Genomic DNA, 17077 nt, shown 5'->3' on the forward strand with positions numbered 1-17077 from the left:
AAAAAAAAAAAAAAAAAAAAAAAACCAAAAAAAAATTGGCCCCCTTAGGACTGCATGTCGTAGAGCTTCATGAGCAACATAATGATGTCCGTCATGAATTAAGCCTCATTAGAATGAGGATGCTTTCTTGAACACAATCTCCTTTCAGAATAAAAGGCATCAGTTGCAAGTGTGAGAAGGCAATATTAGCATGGTAGGCAGCCTCCAAAATCCTTACAAAGAAATCACACCTAATCAAACCGCTGCAAGAGAATCTGAGTACTAGCCCTGTAATTTCTAGGAGTTACTTTATTTCCATGTCAAGAATTCCCTCATGGAACAATGTTCAATGCTAATATTTCCAACATTTGATGTGTTTGTGGGGAGGGGGAAGAGAAAGAGAGATATAGACAACAGCTTCATAAAATAGAGATATTCAAACAGTAAAAGCCAGGAGCTTGTGTGACCAAGAACTGGAATGGTCAACATCAGAAGAGAGTTATACTACAATTATTTGCTTATTTATTGACATCCATCACAAACGGTCAAGATCAGAACACATTAACATTCATGATAAAACTAACCATTGCATTATGATGGTCTTAGAGAAAGTATAATATGAATACAATCCTCATTCCAATCGTTCACACTAAAAAGAAAGACTAATGTTATTCACAGTTTTCTCTCTTTCTTGCCAACCGATTTTAGTTTTCAATAATCCAAACAGTAATTTGGGGAAATGAACAAATGTACAACCATGGTATATCCCACCATAATCAATACTGTTGTATACTAGTTCAATTTTGAAGAAATTTTACCAGTAGTCTGTAAATTTGTATGTGTGTCTGTGCTTCCCGCCTCAGATTTAAATCCTCTGTAAATTTTCTTCCCATCAACAGATATCATATTTCTAGATTCACAAGATTTTCGTACAATTCACTGGACACAGAGCAAAATGATGTGCCAATTTATGCCACTGGATAGATGGTGGACAATCTAGATTAGACCAATTGTCAAATTTCATACTCAATCAACCATTATACAACCCCCTGTATTGGCATGCATCCTCTTGTATGTCAATGCACCCATAATACTTTGACCACATGCCAATTTCTGCCATTGGATAGATAGTGGACGGTCTAGATAGGCCAATTGTCAAATTTCATATTCAATTAACCATTATACCACCCCCTATATTGGCATGCATCCTCTGGTATGTCAATGCACCTACAATACTTTTGACTACTATTGTGCACTCTACCATTGTCCTGGATTTTAAAAGCTTTTGTTTTGCCACCAGACAAACTTGACATGTGAGCAGGGGACTTGGGGGTCTACCTATCAACAAAATTTTGAGCCCCATCAGACATGCCACGTGGCAGATTTTTAGACCACCCAGATAAGTTTATCTATCAAGCTGACCAGATATAATTTGCAATAATAATAATAATAATAATAATAATAATGAGTAAAATTATCTGGTCCACCAACCAGATAATTGAAACACCCTCCCTTTTTGTTTTCTCTCCCACCCGTGCCCCCAAATCCCCATGCTCCGCCAACAACACCTTCCTAACAACAACAAACTCAGCCTTATCCCAACTTAATGGGGTCGGCTACATGGATCCTCAAAGACAAAATAGGAAAAGTGAAAGAAAAGGAACATAACACAACACTAGCAAGTCAGAAAAATCTTAGCTAAATGGGGGTGGCTACATAGATCCATGCCCTCCCATTATGGGGCTCTATTTGAGGTCATACTTGAGCTTCCTAATAATAATATAACAATAATAATATTTATTATTATAACAGCAACAACAACAACAACAACAACAATGATGATGATGATGTGTGCTACTAACAAGTACTGAACATTATAAAGTATAAGCATAGATGCAGAATCAGATTAAAAAAAAAATAAAAAGTTAAATATTTCCACAAAATAAGCATTTTAAATGAACATATACACTGAATCCATATATCATGGAGAACTGTTTTCATTAGTATTTCTTGAATGTTTATATTGTAAAGAACTGTTTTCACCATCAAGTGTTCGACCTTGAGAAGTGAATAACAATAATCCATAGATCCCGAATTGTAGGTGAATCAGCTGATTAACATGATGAATATGAGAATGTAAAACATACTTAAATGAAGGAATGGATGATGACAGGAGAGAGAACAAACCATGCCCAAGGTCCTTGAGATGTCCTAAGGAGCGTCCTGTCAGCTCAAAGGTGGAAGAAACAACCTTACAACAGTCATGATTCTACTCCACGGAATAATCTAAAACTAATGAGCCTGCTTGTTTCCATGACAAAACATAACATTCTTATCTGATCCCAATATAGCAACTAAGACAATCTGATGCTGTATTATATTGACACAACATAGTGCCAGCCTCACTAAACTCAAAAGGAAAAATGCACTATTTCAAAAAGGATTTAAATATTTTCCTACAAAATATTATTTACGGGATGAAAAGGCAAGATAATATTCCAACTATGGAAAATATGTTTGGCCTCAACAAGTTGCACTTGCTATTTTACAATTTCACTGTAAAAGAATATACATGTAAAATGCCACACCTCCAATGTACACACATGCGCCTCAAATGGAGATGATCACGCCTTGTAAATTTGCTGACCTTCTAAACCTGCAATACATGCTAACATTAGAATACAAGTACATGCATGCATCATGAGCTAATTATCACACACACCAAAATGAATGCAAGATTTTTATTTATTTATTTATTTATTTATTTATTTATTTATTATTATTATTATTATTATTATTATTATTATTATTATTATTATTATTATTATTATTATTATTATTATCATTATTTTATTAACAAATGTGAGGAAGACAGTTTAAGAAAAAGCAACAAAACACAGTAGATCAATCAATAAGTAAAACAGCAGAAGCAAAGTGGAAAATTAACAAGAACCTTCAGTTCTCTGGTTGTTACAATGGCCTGTCCATTTACAATCTTAAGGGTAAAACAGGTACGTGCTGTATTTATTTACAGTCTTCAAAGAAGTAAGAGAGTCACTCAGGCCTAGTGGTCAATGCTGACCTGCTTGACATAATCAGAAAAAGAAAGATTATACAACGTAATAACGACGACAAATCCCAAATCAATATTCTTGACAAGATCGGCCTCCAACACATCTGCTGATAGCCTGATATAAACCCCACAGGAGAACAAGATGCTCAACAACACAGCCAATTCTCAGCCTTGTTTATCTCTAGCGTACAAAATAATCTCCAGTGAATTTAATCTTCCATGCTTTTCGCCATCTTAAAGCATTAAAATCACCTTCTATCATGACCTTCACCACATTAAGTTCCTTGCAATTATGAAGGCCACCATAAAGAGTTAAGGCTCAGCGTGGTAGCAAACACATGTACATTTGGCCAGGAAAAATTTTACCACAATGATCACGAGACAATATCCAACCGAGGAATCCCAAGGAAGTTAGGCTCTCAACACAGCACCCATCAACATTGAATTTAGCCTCATTCACAATGGGAGGTTTGCAACGTCAAATATATATATGTATGTAACAGAAGTATTATTCACCATGTCAATAACTTGAATTCCACTTGAGGCTTCAAGAATCAAGAGATAAGAAGATACGACCTACATTTCCACAGTTTGACAAAATCAAGTATAACCATTTAAAGAAAAATAACCTACTTCACAGTTCACACATAACCGGTGTCAGGGTGTATGATTCTCCAACTGAGAATTAAAATTAGGTTAAGTTCAGGCAAAGGATTTAGGGTTGATATGGAAAAGCAGATAGTTGAGTTTCATGGGAATTGAACTATTGAAGAATAGGGTTTGAAATGCAAAGGCGTAGATATGGGAGAAGTTCGAATGCTAGGTGTAAGGAGATATATTTGATGGTTTTGGATGAAAAACTAAGACTTGAATGGAGAGAGTGGATTTGTTGTAGGCCATTGGCTGATGTAGTTGAGAAATCCACTGGTAAACGATCAGTTGGTTGCCTAGTCATTTTCGTATATAAATGGAGTGGCTCAGAAAAAGTCATTGGTTTTTACCAGTCAGGCAATGAGTGCCAAATCCACAGCCTACTGACTAGGCAGGCTATTTTGCGTATGCCTTTAACCTGAGGTGGCAGCTTGATGATACATTTGTCAGAGTGTATATACTTCCATTCAAAACTCCTAATTGAATGCATTATGTTTCACTTTATTCTATGATCTTTTTATTTGTCACTAATCTTTTCTTTCTTTTTTCTTCTGGCAGATGATTGCAGAAAGAAAAGAAAGTCCTCAAAAATTTTTTGCCACAAAATCGCCTACCAATATTTTAAAGGGGAATTTACTATCACTCCCCTACACTTGGCCTATATTTACTAAAACTCCTCTACCTTTTACCTTTTTATAATACTCCCCTGCTTTTGAACTTTTACATCGCTTTCTTCCCTTCTCTTTTTAAATACCCAGATTACCCCTCCTTTTCACTTGTAACCTATTAAACTTTTTTCAAAATATGCTTTTAATAATCTAAGAAAGCAATCAACCGGCTTTGTCCTTCTATTATTACTTGGTTTAAATGTTGCTTTATTGGCAAAAATTCAAACTCTTCCTTGGCTCCCATATCGTTATTTTTCTATTTTATCTTTTTTGACTTCTTTTTTAAATGCATTAGTATTGAGTCACTTAAAGATTTCATCAAGGTTATTGTTTATTTATTATAATATTTTTCTTTTCTTTTGTCTCATCCATCATCACGAGTTTAGTAATCTTTTTTTTTTCTTTTTCTTTTTTTTTTTTATCGATATCGGTCTCAACCAATACTAATTCGGATCAATATCGAATTTAATGTTATATTCCCTGTTAGGATTGTGACACATGATTTAAGCATTGGATCTGTATCGTTCTCAACCAATACCGATACAGATCACTTAATCCTTCCACAATGAAAAGAGATCTAAATTTATGGGAACTTGCCACCCTCTAATAGAGGTATGGGACACATGTAAAGTATTGATTTTCATTCCCAATCAATTTGAAAAAAGTTTAATAGGTTACAAGTGAAAAGGAGGGGTAATTTGGGTATTTAAAAAGAACAGGGGAAAAAGAGATGTAAAAGTCTAAAAGCGAGTATTAAAACAAAAAAGTAAAAGATAGGGAAGTTTTAGTAAATATAGGCCAAGTGTAGGGGAATGATAGTAAATTCCCCTATTTTAAATTTTTGGATGGTAGGGATTGGTTGTGTTTCCAAACCAATGCATAGCAATCAGAACTCAGAAGGCTAGTGACCCTTCCTCCTGTATTACCAACTTCTGGTACCCACAAGACTGGCAGACACTATCAAATTATCAAGAACATACTCAGATATCTTTTTTAGGCTTCGTAACAGTAGGTAACCTGATTGCTTATTCTCCACAATTCTCATTTCTGTGGCAGCCATGGAAAAGAATCAATCCTTCCACATTAAAGGCAGAACTGATACCCATATCTCAGGTAACTAAAAAACATAGGCAAATAATCATGCTTTAAAATCTGAGATGGACCAGCAGTACTTCAATGGAGCATTGTAAAGTTTCCTCAGGAAACAATCCTCACCTAACTGACCCTGGCCCTGAACTGGGGTCCATCAACCTCCAAGAACCAGCAAGCTGCATCAGGTCTATCCTAATAATAGTCAATGGTCTTTGTTAATCACATTTTTCACCCTTACTTCAAGATGACAAGCAATTCAACTAGCCTCCTCATTTGTCCTTGTTTATCAATGGATTTTTGTGTCTGAAATAAAAACAATCACAAATGAATTCCTTGTACTCACATTTTCACCCTTAATTCAACATAAAAAGCAGTTCAATCAGCCTCTTCATTTGTCCTTGCTTCAGGAGCAAAGGAATCAAATCAATGGATTTATGTGGCTGAAATAAAAAAAAAATTTTTAAAAAAAAAATTAATAAATAAATAAAAAATCACCAATGAATTTAATATAGAAAGCTAATTTAAGGTAAGAACCATCCCTACAGTAGGATGATTGTGTTGTCTATCAATGGAGAACTTCAGCAAACACCATAGGGACAAAACTGGATTGATTGTCTCTCAATTGCAAGTTAACTCACTGAACAATGAATCTGAAACTGAAAAGAAAAGAAAATAGAAGAAGATAGAAGAAAGGGGAAGGGGGGGATAGGGGACTATCTCAGTCATGGGCCCCTCACCCTCGCTGCATCTCACAGCTTTCGCAATTACAGCACAAAGCCATTCTTTTCTTCACTCAAATCGACTTCACTAGGCTGCTGCCCTCTCCCTTTATTTATAACATTAGTATGGGTACAAAATATAAAGCCCTTGCTACCAAGTCGCTTACAACCAAAATAGAAACTTCTAAAAAAAAAAAAAAGGTCTACATACGTAGTGGATCCTGTTTACATTGAACTACTAAAAATAGAAATCGAAATTAGCAACTAAAGGTCCCCAAAAAGGCAGCAACAGGCTATGAGCCTATGATCCTGTTCACGTGAACAGTACCGTAAAGAGTGTATTGGCCTTCTAATTCTAGTTATAGAAAATATAAACTGAATAATCTCAAAATAGAAACAAAGATCAGGGAAAGAAAATCTTCTGAATCTTCTTTAAAGAGTCCCACGCAAGTCAGCAACCTCTTCCAGAAAAAATAATCTTCACGCCAGCCAGAAATCTGGAGAAATCTGCCACAATCTCCTCATACGAGCTGGCTATGGGGCCCACACGAGCTGGACATTATCAAGAAGGAAATTTGGGGAATATCTCTATTAAAATGCTAGCCAAATCTGGAAATTATAATCCCCACGCAATCTGCCTTATTTCTCATGGTTTGCTCCTCAAAATTTGAGGACTGGCCCCTTGGAATGTGCTTGAAAAACCAGGCCACATCAGACTAGGCGGTCTCCCACAGCAGCTGAATCCCACAGGGATTCTGGACTGGTTTTTGGGCCTTGTTCCTGCGGCTACACCTGTGCTGGAACCTGTGATCTACATCAGAATTCCTTGTACTTTAAAGGCAGAACTTGATTAGGATGAAAATCAACCTTAATAAAATTCAAGAGAAAGGATATGATTGGAACATATGGTGGAGTAGATTGTTTTTGGAGATCTAAGGGACCAAATAAGGCCTGAGGGTGTGGCAGAAGCGTTGTTATTTCCCCCAACAGACAATTGAAGAAATACCTCAAATGGAAGAGGAACATGGATTTCATAAAAAAAATCCCATCCCACATTATGGACCCTTGTAAGACAAAAAAATCTTAATATCACCCTATGACCACTTAGTGCTACGTTTAGATGCTTATTTACAGCATAAAACTGACCAAGCAATAAAATGAAGCAAGGAATCCGTACCAGGATGACCAAACAAGAGCTAGAACCCACAGTTCCAAATATACTACTAATATACCAAAATAAATGAAATTAATTGCAAAGCAGCTACAAACTCATTCAACCCAGCTACTGCCTAGTTTGACCTACTCTTAATCATTAGTGTAGCACATCCCAACTGGTAGACGGCTGACCAGTCTTACATGAGACAATTAACCCATGGCTTGCTCCCATAAATGGCTGGCCCAATCACATTAAGCATAACAAACAACATTATAAACTCAAACTATAAATGGAAATTAAAAATTATTAAGAGAGAGAATGGAGGAAAAGAGCCAGTAAATATACCACAATCCTCTCTCAAACAAAACAGGTCATATTCCAAATAGAGTACATATAAATAGTATGATAGACTACAAATTGTTCATATTAACTGCGAACAAATAAAAAGCCATACATTTAAGACTCCTAAATGTACTGCTATAATTATGTACCTTCATTTTATTCTTAAAAAAAAAAATAAATAAATAATAAATAAGTAAACTAATGATGCCCCTGAGGAACTGAGTATATTGGGGTAAAGGATAGGGGGGGAAAAGACATAATTTGGTATACTGGTCCCATAAAATATCCAGTAAATGATGCATACTGCAATAATTACAGCCACCATGCCAAAAGTCTATTAAATTCTGTCCTGGTACACCAATGCCATGTATACAAACCCATGCATAGAAATCAACAAGTATACCTAAATTTTACACTTGTACTAAAAGTAACAAGTTCAAGAATATATTGATAATTGAAAAAGTAGGGGATATAATAAAATTGGGGGCTACCTGGACAGATCTGGGAAAACCCGGTACTTCACTATTGTATCAACATTCTTCACTATAAGCCTGCACTCAAGAGCCCAACTGGCCTTTCTCTACTAAATGTTTCATCATCAAAATCTTCATTTGTGGAATTTTCTTGACACAGCATCTTGCTTTCCCGAGCCTCCCAACCCGGTGGACACCCTAGATGCATGCCTCCTTGTCCAACATAGGGCTCAACATTATCCTCTATTTTTTGCTTAGAATCATTATATCCAAGCTCTGTTCTCCTCCCTTCATGAATAGGTGATGGCTCCACATTGAGATCAGAGCCCAAATCATATCCAAGGCCACTTGCAATTGGCTCCCCTGACCCATGATAAGACATGTTCAGCGTCCCAGGGTCTGATTGCTCGGTACCATCTTTCCTTTGCCTTTTCCATTTCTTCGTAGATGAGGTTCCATCATCTTCAAAATCTTCTTCTTCTCTTTCTCTATGTAAGTAAACCCATAACTTCCTGTCTCCATCAAATTGAACACAAGGATCACGTTCATAGTGCAGACGATCCAGGGCTCCACTAACAACTTGATTAATTTGTGCATCAGATACATTTTCCACTATGTACTGGGAATCTCTTATCAGGGTACAAACGTCTGCTCGGGTGCCAATACTTCCAGGTAACCGGGCAGCTGCATCCCTCACAAGACAAAGAATTGTAACGTGAGGTGGCCGATCAGGCTTAAGCATAAAATGATCCCGGGCTTTGGATGTTGGCTTACCACCACACCTTCTCAGAGGAGCAACAATGGATTTTCTACCATCAGCAGCAGTGTATGAAAAGGCCCTGTCTGGAACAGAGTACCTAAGAAGTTCCTCCTTCCGAAAGTAAGCCCTTACTTCTTCAGAGCTTGGGCTGATAGTGGTGAGACTCTTCTGAGCTCGTAGGTCCCTAAACCTCTCCTTCTCATCCAAGTTGGGCTGCATCAATGTCAAAGGGGGAGCAGGTAGGCTTCCTATTTGCTGAAGAGTTTCCTGACCGCTTTTCAGCCAGTTAGCAAACGAATCAACCAACTTCACAAGCATCTTGTGAGGAAGGCCCCAAGCCTCAGAAGAGGTTTCTTCTTCAGCAGCCTCAAGGTCTGAGGAGCTATCAATAAGTGGTCCGATCCAGGACCAACTTTTTGTAGATTTTTCATAGCAGACAAGCGTCTTCCAACCCTTTGCTCCCAAGGGGGCTGTTTTGGATGAAAATATCTTCAGTACTCCTCTGACCAAATCCTGCAGTGGCTCCTGTGTTTCAAGAATACAAGGATCTCCCGGGTTTGATCTCACACGGTTGACAATATCTTGAACAGTGAGAGAGGGCAAGGCCTTCTGTCCCACATGTTCTGAGTTATTTGTATCCACATTAGTTTCATGCCTTCTGCTCTGCTCTTCGTTATTAGTTTTATGCCTTCCATCACTCCTGCTAAGATGGTTGTCAAGCTCTGAGCTATCTTCGGCATTAGGAGTAATCATTGCCATGCGAACTGCTGAAAGAAGATGTATAATGGAGAAAGAGAAGCCAGTGTGAACGGTTGGTGTGATCAAAGTAAATGGCTTCTTTGGGGGTTTTGCCTCTGCTTCTACATCTATGGCCACCCTTTCCGAAACCAGCGGCTCAGAGTTTTCAATAGCCAAAGAATCTGTTTCAGCCTCCACTTTCCGTTTTCCACGTTTCTTCAAGGATGTTGAATCATCAACCAGCTGTTGAGGACTAGATGGCATTTGATCAGATTCATTTGTCCCATCCATGTATTTCACATCAGCCTTGCCCTTCCGCTTCTTGGAGTTGCACCCTGACAAGGAAAATTTTGACCTTTCATGACGATCACTTAAATGAGCTTTAGAGTTTTGACCTTTCTTCCCTAACTTATTGGTTAGTCCATGATCATGCACCAACCTCTGTTTTAGATGCAAATTGTTTTCCTCCTCATCAATGTAATCATGCATGTAATTTGACTGAGGCACAGAATAATCATGATCGACTTTTCCTTTATGCTTTCTCTCTGGAGGGTAGGCCTTCAATGATGGCAGGCATAACCTTTCACCAGGTTCACCCAGCACATGGCCATTCTTCCCCACTTTGTAAGTTTTTTTCCCATCATCATTGGTTTTAGCAAAACCACCATACCCGTTCTCCTCAGAGATTCCGGTAGCATCAGTGTGCATGTAGCTTGGATCACGTACCTTACCCTTTTGTTTCCCTTTCGATGAATAAACATCTACATCTGCCATACGCAACTGTTCAAGTGCCTCGGCATACTCCCTGTCTTTCCTCCCAAGTTTAATGCCCTTCTTAGGATCTGCTATTGCTTTTGTTGAAGTTGACCGATGACCCTCTACACCCCTTGGATGCCCTAGCTTATTTCTCAAAGGGCTGAATTCTTCTTCACTGACCTGCTCTGATGAGTCTGACTCTGTTTCCTCATTTCGGGCAAACATATTGGCGACTCTAAGCTCTTCCATGTTATGTCCTCCATTTCGTGAAGATTTTTTCTTCACCTTATCTAGCGATGCCTTTGTTCTATAATCAGAATGGAATAACATATCATTCATCTGGGTTGGGAAAGTTCTATGAGATTTACCTTTAAAGTCAAGATCCACACTGTTTTTACCCGTCTGAAAATCCTTCCCCATCTTCCACCTTTTGCCTTTAACACTCCACTCATCATGCTTAACTGGATGATCCACATTAAAGGCTTCTTCTTTCACTTTGTTGTGCTGAATGGGCTCCCTTCCAACAGACCAGTCAGCTTGATTTCCTCTTAGTAACAAATTCTGTGCTTGGTCCTTTGTAGCCTTTATCTGATCTTTGGTATTCTGAACCTTCTGAGTATGCTTGGCCTTTGCCCCAGCAACTCGGGAATAACAATTATATGAAGATTTTTCACCACTTGGTTTTGCTTTCAATGGTTCCCGTTCTGCCATCTGATTAACACCCCTGCTCCTGCCATGAGAATGTAAATCATTCTGTATAGCCAGTGGTAAACCCATCAAACTTTCAGCAGCATACTCATCTTCACTTTTGAAGAATTTGTTTTTCTTTCCTGATTTGAACAAGCCAGCCTTAGACATTGCACTGCCATGAGTTCGGTCTCTCAAGTGATCCATTACATAGGGTGGCCCTTCTGCATCTTCCTCACCTCTTATCTGTCCCCTCGACCGTGGAGCAGATTCTGAGTCATACTCTGAGACCTGATCTTTCCGTGAAAGAGCTAAAGTCGGAAGATAAGACCTAGATTTACTTTCCAAGCCAGGCTGAATGGATGAAGGAAAACGCCCCACAAATCCCTTCACAGAAAGGGCCTTCGACCCAGCAAACTTCAAAATTCCTTTTGGATTTGACTTTCTATGTTTTGCAGGTTCCAGGGGCACAGGCCTTCCTCGAGAAGAATTGTTCAAAGTTGGACTTGATGGGTATATATCACGACGACCTATCTTAGGCTTGAGCTTGATGTCCTTCAGTCTCTTGCTCCAGAAACCCTCACCAGATTCGTCCCTGTCTGACGTATCAGTCTCCAATCCCCTGGCCTCCATTTTTTCATACATCAGACTTCTCTGACTTCTCATTATGTTCAGAACACGAAGCCTCTCTTCAATGCTGTATCCTGCACAGTTTTCCCATGCATCCCTTATCTGAATAAGATTACTGACCATTAAGTTCTGATACTTGCGCAGAAGGTGGTAGTGTTCCCGCTTCTGGAAGAAATTCAAACCCCGTCTGTAAAGTGTTACTCTCGGTTCACATAGTCCCTCCTTCAACATATCAAAGAGCATGGCCACCGGGCTTCCAAAATGGAAGTTGCTGCCAGAGAAGAGCTCTTTCAATGTACGCATAAAGGTCTCCTGGTCCATGTCAGGAAGAAACTCCGCAAGGGAAAAACGCTCCTCCTCAGTCAAGCAATTGTTCCACACATCCAATGTGAGAACTTCCCCCAAATCTGGAAGATCATAGAGCTCGTAAGGAATACTACAGTTACCGCTACCAAGTTGACAATATTCTGCCCCAATTTCTCCCAATTCTGACATATCGAAGTCATCAGAACCAGCTCCAGAGTCCACACCGTCTTCGTCTTCGTCATCATCAATATCAGATTCTGACGTAGAGCTTCGCTTGTGAAGTTCATCCTCATCAGTCGACATACTGTCTCTACTCCCAGGAGAAAACTCCCCATCTAATTTCGAAACCCCAAAGTTATTCTTTACAATCGCCATAAATGAACCAGAAAAAAAGAGAGCAGCAATCTCTGCAACAGTATCAGTTCTTGCCCTCCTAACCAAGCCTCGAATGATCAACCTCTACACGAGCACAATCCAATAAAAAACCTAGGGAAAAAAATACAAAAACCAAAAAAATAATCTCAAAAACAGAGAACAACAATCTAACATCGCAATGCGACATGACTGACAATTCAAAAACCAAAAGAACCGCCAAAGTGAAGTTCAAGACCTAACCTAAGCTTTCATCTGATCCAGAAAGGCGAGAAAAAGAGAACAAGAGAACAGAACAAAGTGGAACAGATAGAATAATACCTAATTCGACACTCAAAGAGCTACACGGTCGACAACGAACAGAGAAAGGTTCAGATCTTCAACCGGAAAACGAACGTCGATCCATAGATAAGCACGGGAGTCACGGAGACATCGATGGCCAGACCCTTCTCTCGCATCTCTGAAAACCCTAAAAACCAGAAGAAGCAGAAAAAGGTGGAGAGGCGGACGAGGCAGTTATAAGTTGGGGAGAATGAGACGAAGACGACGAGGACGTGGAGGTCTATCCGTCGTTCGATCAGGATAGAGAGAGCGACTAAACACGAAAAGACGAAAAAAGGCAGCAAGAAAGATAGAGAGAGATAGAGATCGCGTGTGTTTGTGCGTGTACGAGAAGAAGAAAGAAGAAGAAGAGAGAAGTTGTGTTAGCTTCGCAGCGGCCTCTCTCTTCTCTAGAGAGAGAGTGTCGTAGGAGAGACCGTTGCAGAGAGAGTGGTCCACGGACCTGGTGGGTCCGATCTCGTTCGGCTTTTCTGAATTCTAGGCCGTTAGATCCGACCCAAACTCACCGTCAACGGTCTAGTACTCGTGTTGAGATAATTGAAATTACAAGAATCTCCAGCTTTAGTATCTCTTTTGACTGAAATACCCTTAATGTTACCTGAATTCATATGAAACCCAAGTTTCAGTATTTTACAAAGACACGATTCTGACTTTTCTTCAAAGTGGGGATTTTATGGTAATTTCGAACTTAGTGGTTTTGACTATTTGAGTTTCCAAGGAATTGGAGGGACAGGTGGAAGCTGAGGAACTTGAAAGTGGTTTGTGCCACGTGGTAAATATTTGTTTCTTATTTTATGGGAAAAGTGAGAGAAGATTTGTTCTTTTGTATTTTACCGTGGCATGAATGCATGATTGAAGAGATACATAAACTAACTATATTTTTTCTTCTTTGGGTAAACGGAAACTTTCCACTGAAAGAAAAAAAGTGGTCTCTTCTGTTTCTATAAATGCCTACTTCATGTTCCATTAAGAGTTTATAGAAGGGCATCTATGAAAAAAAAAAAAAACACACATGTCATCATCTAATCGTTTACGTAATATACACATAAGAATGGGGATCTGAGTTCTAATTCTAGGTGAGGTACTCTTAATAAATCACAAAAAATGAAGAGAGAGAGAGAGAGAGAGAGAGAGAGAGAGAGAGAGAGAGAGAGAGAGAAGCATGGTTTCAAAAATTGAATCAAAATCGGGTTATTCAAAATTAAAATTGGCATATATATAAAACGATGTAAAAGATAATGAAAAAACAATAACAAGTAATGCACACAGGTTTACGAGGTTCGGCAAGATTATCTACATTTTCAGTGAGATGAGATCATGTTTCACTATCAATGGAGAATATGATTACAATGTTCGTCCCCACACCTCTCAGTATTACTTGCATAAAAGAAAAAGAAAGTCTCACTACAAATATATAATGAAAAAACTTTAATCTGTAAAGTATAAAACTGCCCTCAAATAAAAAATTCAAGTCAGAGGCTGTGCCCCCTCCCCCTTACACCCCGCTAGGCAGGGGGCCTCTGCCCCCTTTGCAACCTCCACGGCCCGCTTACAGGCAAGCGAGATAGCTATTCTATTCTGTCAGGACGACTGTACCAGTACTCCCTGGATTAAACTACAATGAAATACAAAATATCGTACACCAACACATATATACCCTGATTCCGATTATGCCCATTTTCTATTCCTCTTTTTTTACCCCCACCTTTTTTTTTTAAGTCAATAAAGTGGCACAGAATCATTAAACTTCGTTTTTGTAGCAAAATTTAAAATTCTTTTAATTGAAATTTTCGCATCAGTATGAAAATCTTTCTCTTCTCTTCTGATTCCAATTTTAGCGTTCCACAGATTTCAATCAATTCTAATCGAATTTGAATCGGAATCAATTAAGATTGTTTTAGGTTTTAAAGCCTTGATAAGAAGGGGTAGAATAACTGAAATAGGAATACAAAAGGTGATTGTCCTTCTATATTGGCTAAAAAAAGATCTGAATTGTCCCCCCCCCCCCCAACACCAAAAAAAAAAAATGTGTTCATATACATAGCCACAAATTACTCTCCATATTTCTAACTGTCCTTAATGATGTTGGCTATAGTCCATGGTAGTGTTGTCCCTTTCTTTCAACCAATCCATGACATATCTACGAGTCTCCTACGAAAATGAGTTTGGTGAGTTTGAAGACAATGCTAGGGCAGTCGGTTGGAGTCCTTGCCGATGGAATGTACGCATCCTAAAAGATTTCGAGTTTGAGCCAGCTCACTCCACATTCTTGTTATCAGGTTGGGTTGGAGCAGATTTTTTAAAAACTCATACCAGGCCCAGGCCAGCCCATCCCAAGGTCTCGGTTAAGCCTGGCCCGCCTGGGATAAGCCCAGGCCGGCCTTTATTAACAGTGATTGGGCTAAGCTGAACGGGTTGCTCCTAATTGATCCTATAAGTCTCCATGTATGATATGTGGTTATATATAATTCAGGTCTCAACCTCCTAGGCCTAGAAATCTCAGCTTTGACTGAACTTGTGGGTTGAAAACCTTAGTCTACGCCGCATCGGGTTTAGGGCAGGCTTGGGTGGACTTGCTAGGCCAAACTTGCAACCCTAAACTTATCTGATTAACATAGTAATTGAGGAAGACGTGTTGGAAGAACCCATCTACTATCAATTAGGAAACAATCCTTTCCATATTGAAGGGAAGGGATTTGCATTTCCCGTAAATATATTTCATTTTTCAAGGAAGTATTTCTATTATTTTTTTTTTTTTGAAAAAATTCATTTTTATTCTCTTTAATTTCCCTTACAATCAAACGAAATCATAGCGATCTAAACGGGCATACTTTGAGCTTGGGCGAGGTAGGCCTAAGCCCATCCAAACCATATTAATACAACTTTTGCCATTTCTAGGCCCACGAAAGCCAATGATCCAATTATAAGAACCAAGCCCATCAAAAATGGGCCAGGCCTTGACGAACCATCCTTGGTTCCTTACTGTTAGCATGCGCACATGGACAGGTGCATACACACACACGCAATTTTATGTGCAACTTCTATGAAAAAGAAAAAACTGATGTATCCACTGTAAAAAGAAGAAAATAACCCTACTCGTTTCTATGGCTCTATGTCTAGACACATGCAAGTACGAAAAGACTGTGTATGCAGCCTCCCATTGGCTTGTGTGTTGGCGTAATGGCCACGCAAGTAGATAGGATTCTCTTGAAAAACAAAAGTTTAACTGACTATAATTTTTTAATAAAAAATGACAACCATGAATTGTATTAATTTGAGTGAATCACCAATTGGCATTTCAGGACTTATTCATGATTTTTACATATTTGATAACGCGAAATTGTTATGTGATTAGACCAAGTAAATTCCTGATAAAGAAGATTATTCTTGCCAGCTATTTTCTATCCCCTCCTTTTTCTTTTAAAAAATCTTAAAAGATCTATCAATAAATGATTCATATTGAGAGAAGAAAAAAATTTATTTTTCAATTTTTATATTAGTATATGACCTATAAAATGTTGAAATCTTTTCTGTCCTCTCTTCACCTGATGCCCCTCCAAGGTTTTTGGGATAAGGTTGTTGGTGTCAATAGTTTTTCATATATATATTTTTTAATCAAGGTGTCCGAACCACTTTACGCGCATAGATAGGGAATCGAACCTGGGACCATACGTCTATCCACACAATCCCCAATCACCCTAATCATCTGGGCAACCCTCGGATGGGTGTTAGTTTTCCTTCATGAAACGGGGAGATAATATTAATTTGACCTTGTGTTTATACTCTTGGACTAAGGAATGTGTCATTTACTCTTATTCTCATTGTACATTATACGAGGTTAAAAATACTCTTTCCTTATCTAGTCCAGATAGAGGGTTAGATTACAAAGGTGATCATTGCTCCTTGTGTATTAAGGGTGTATTAAGGGAAAGCCTCTTGTAACTAAATTGTGTATGAGAAATCTCTCACCAGGCATGAATGCTTGGATTGGATTCTAATGCTTCAATTTTTGGGATTTTCAATCGTTCCAAACCATTGCCAAAAAAAAAAAAAAAAATCATTCTAAACCAGTTTTTCGTCACCAATTGTAAGGAGAGTATTTCTCCATCCACTCCAGCTGGCTTTTGGACCATGAACAATAAGGGGTGGATTCTAATAACGAACCAAAGTCCAATTACAGTGTGACATCCCCACTGGTGATGGCTAGTGGAAAACTTGATAATTGTTTTTAAATCCATTCTATAGGATGATACAACAAACCTTAGGAATCTTTGGCACGAGGAACCATAGTCCCTTACCCTCATAAGGATTCATGCTTTTCTAAATGGTCAAA

The 17077-nt window shown here is 38.6% G+C and overlaps 1 protein-coding gene across 7 annotated transcripts in view; it reads right to left on the bottom strand.

Moving 5' to 3' along the window:
* LOC122063290 overlaps window positions 1-13094 on the bottom strand; it is a 14086-nt gene extending 992 nt beyond the window's left edge. For 3 of the 7 annotated variants that reach the window (XM_042627002.1, XM_042627000.1, XM_042627001.1), the window contains exons 1-3: window positions 12724-13094; window positions 8172-12516; window positions 2568-2635 (exon numbers count right to left, since the gene is read on the bottom strand). In XM_042627002.1, the coding sequence (XP_042482936.1) occupies window positions 8224-12405 (4182 nt within the window). In that variant the 5' untranslated portion in view covers window positions 12406-12516; window positions 12724-13094 and the 3' untranslated portion in view covers window positions 2568-2635; window positions 8172-8223. Of the gene's footprint in view, window positions 1-2385; window positions 2636-5586; window positions 5767-8171; window positions 12517-12723 lie in introns of those variants that run through there. The other 4 variants (XM_042627004.1, XM_042627003.1, XM_042626999.1 and 1 more) reach the window with 4 other exon arrangements.
* Between the last annotated feature and the right edge of the window lie 3983 nt (window positions 13095-17077).

The sequence above is a fragment of the Macadamia integrifolia genome, unplaced genomic scaffold (assembly GCF_013358625.1).
Source record: "Macadamia integrifolia cultivar HAES 741 unplaced genomic scaffold, SCU_Mint_v3 scaffold1283, whole genome shotgun sequence".
Taxonomy (NCBI): domain Eukaryota; kingdom Viridiplantae; phylum Streptophyta; class Magnoliopsida; order Proteales; family Proteaceae; genus Macadamia; species Macadamia integrifolia.